The following is a 1,680-nucleotide window of genomic DNA, read 5'->3' on the forward strand; positions in this document are numbered from 1 at the left end:
AAATCTGTGGGGACACTAGGATACTTCAAAATTCTGGAAATCTGATCTCAACAGGAGCTGCAAGTAGTGAGTTGTGCAATGCTGACATTATCCTAATGAAGACTTGTGCACATTCTTGTGCCTTTTCACAAAAAACACTGTACCTCCTGAACATTAGCAAAAATCTTATCAGACACAGCCCATGATATACTGTTTCTTCAATTTAAAGCAAAATAGGGAAGGGGTAAGAAAAATATATATTAATATTTGTGGATTTCAACAGTTTTATAACAAAAGTTCTCCCAAATTATTTTCATATCTTTAGATAAAAGCTTGGCAACAAAGGAGGAATGAGAGAGGGGAACATAACTTCATGGAGAGAATTTCTTCTGGTTGGTCTTCTGCATCAGTGGTCACCCACCCTGTTCCTTTGGGGGCTTCTCTTCATGTTTCTGATTGCTTTGATGGGAAACAGCCTCCTTATTTTTCTGATTAAAACAGACTCTGGACTTCAGACTCCCATGTACTTCTTTCTTTGCCAGTTGGCTTTCATGGACCTCTGCCAAGTTCTCTCCATTGTTCCACAAGTATTGGTCAGCTTTGTAACTAAGAGGTATACCATTTCACTCTATGGGTGTGTTGTTCAGATTTCTGTAATTTTGATTTTGGCAGGAGCAGAATGCCTCATCCTGGCAACCATGTCTTATGACAGATATGTGGCCATCTGCAGACCTTTGCAATATCCCATCCTCATGAGGAGGAGTGTCTGTTACATGATGTCAGTGGCAGCCTGGTTTTGGTCCACTGTCCAAGCGCTCACTTGCTCTCTTTATGTCCTGCCCCTTCCCTACTGTAAGTCCAATGTGATTAACCATTACATGTGTGACTATCCAGCTCTTATCCAGCTGTCTTGCTCAGATAATTCTGCTTTTGAAAGAACAACATATTTTGGAAATTTCATGGTACTACTTATCCCCATTTCACTTATCCTGACATCCTATGTTTCCATCCTCCTCCAAGTTGTGAAGGTACGATCTTCTGAAAGGAGCCACAAAGCCTTGGGAACTTGCATGTCTCACTTATGTGTAGTTGGGATCTACTACATAACTGCTATTGTAACATACATGAAACCTGCATCCTCTTATTCCCCACAGCAAGCCATGATTAATACATTGTTCTTTACCGCTGTGCCTGCCATGACAAACCCCTTTATATACAGCCTGAGGAATCAGGATGTCTTGGAAGCTCTGAGAAAAATCTTCCAAAAACACAGCTTGCATGAGTGACTAGGTAGTAAAAATTTAATAGTGAATATTTTCTGTTCAAAATCTGGGCATCTGCTCCAATAAGAAGTACAGTTACTGATATTTGATAGCATTGGATGTCTCTTTTTAATTGCTGTTATTCAACTGATGGAAAAGTGAACCTGCATCCAAAGACTGCATAATGGAATTTGAATCCAAAATATTAAATTCTCTAATCCAGAGATCCCCAACCTTTTGGGGACCAGGGGCCAGTTATGTGGAGAGAGGTTTTTCTGCAAACTGGAGGATGTGTGGTTTTGTGTGCTCCCTGCATCCTGGGGATGGGGCTTTGCTTGTTTGTGTGGACCGGTTGCTGGCTTGCCACAGCCTGGTACCGGTCCATGGACTGGGGGATGGGGACCCATGCTCTAATCTACTTAGATTATCAGCATACCTA

At 41.5% G+C, this 1,680-nt stretch overlaps 1 protein-coding gene across 1 annotated transcript; it reads left to right on the plus strand.

The window, feature by feature from the left end:
* Positions 1 to 500: 500 nt before the first annotated feature.
* On the plus strand, positions 501 to 1,265 carry LOC310633372 (olfactory receptor 2M4-like; the record flags this gene model as incomplete). The annotated part of the gene is made up of 1 exon (XM_083351074.1): positions 501 to 1,265. The coding sequence occupies one exon, from the start codon at positions 501 to 503 to the stop codon at positions 1,263 to 1,265; it is 765 nt and encodes a 254-aa protein (XP_083207200.1).
* Between the last annotated feature and the right edge of the window lie 415 nt (positions 1,266 to 1,680).

Source organism: Vipera ursinii, assembly GCF_947247035.1.
Source record: "Vipera ursinii genome assembly, chromosome: 2".
NCBI lineage: Eukaryota > Metazoa > Chordata > Lepidosauria > Squamata > Viperidae > Vipera > Vipera ursinii.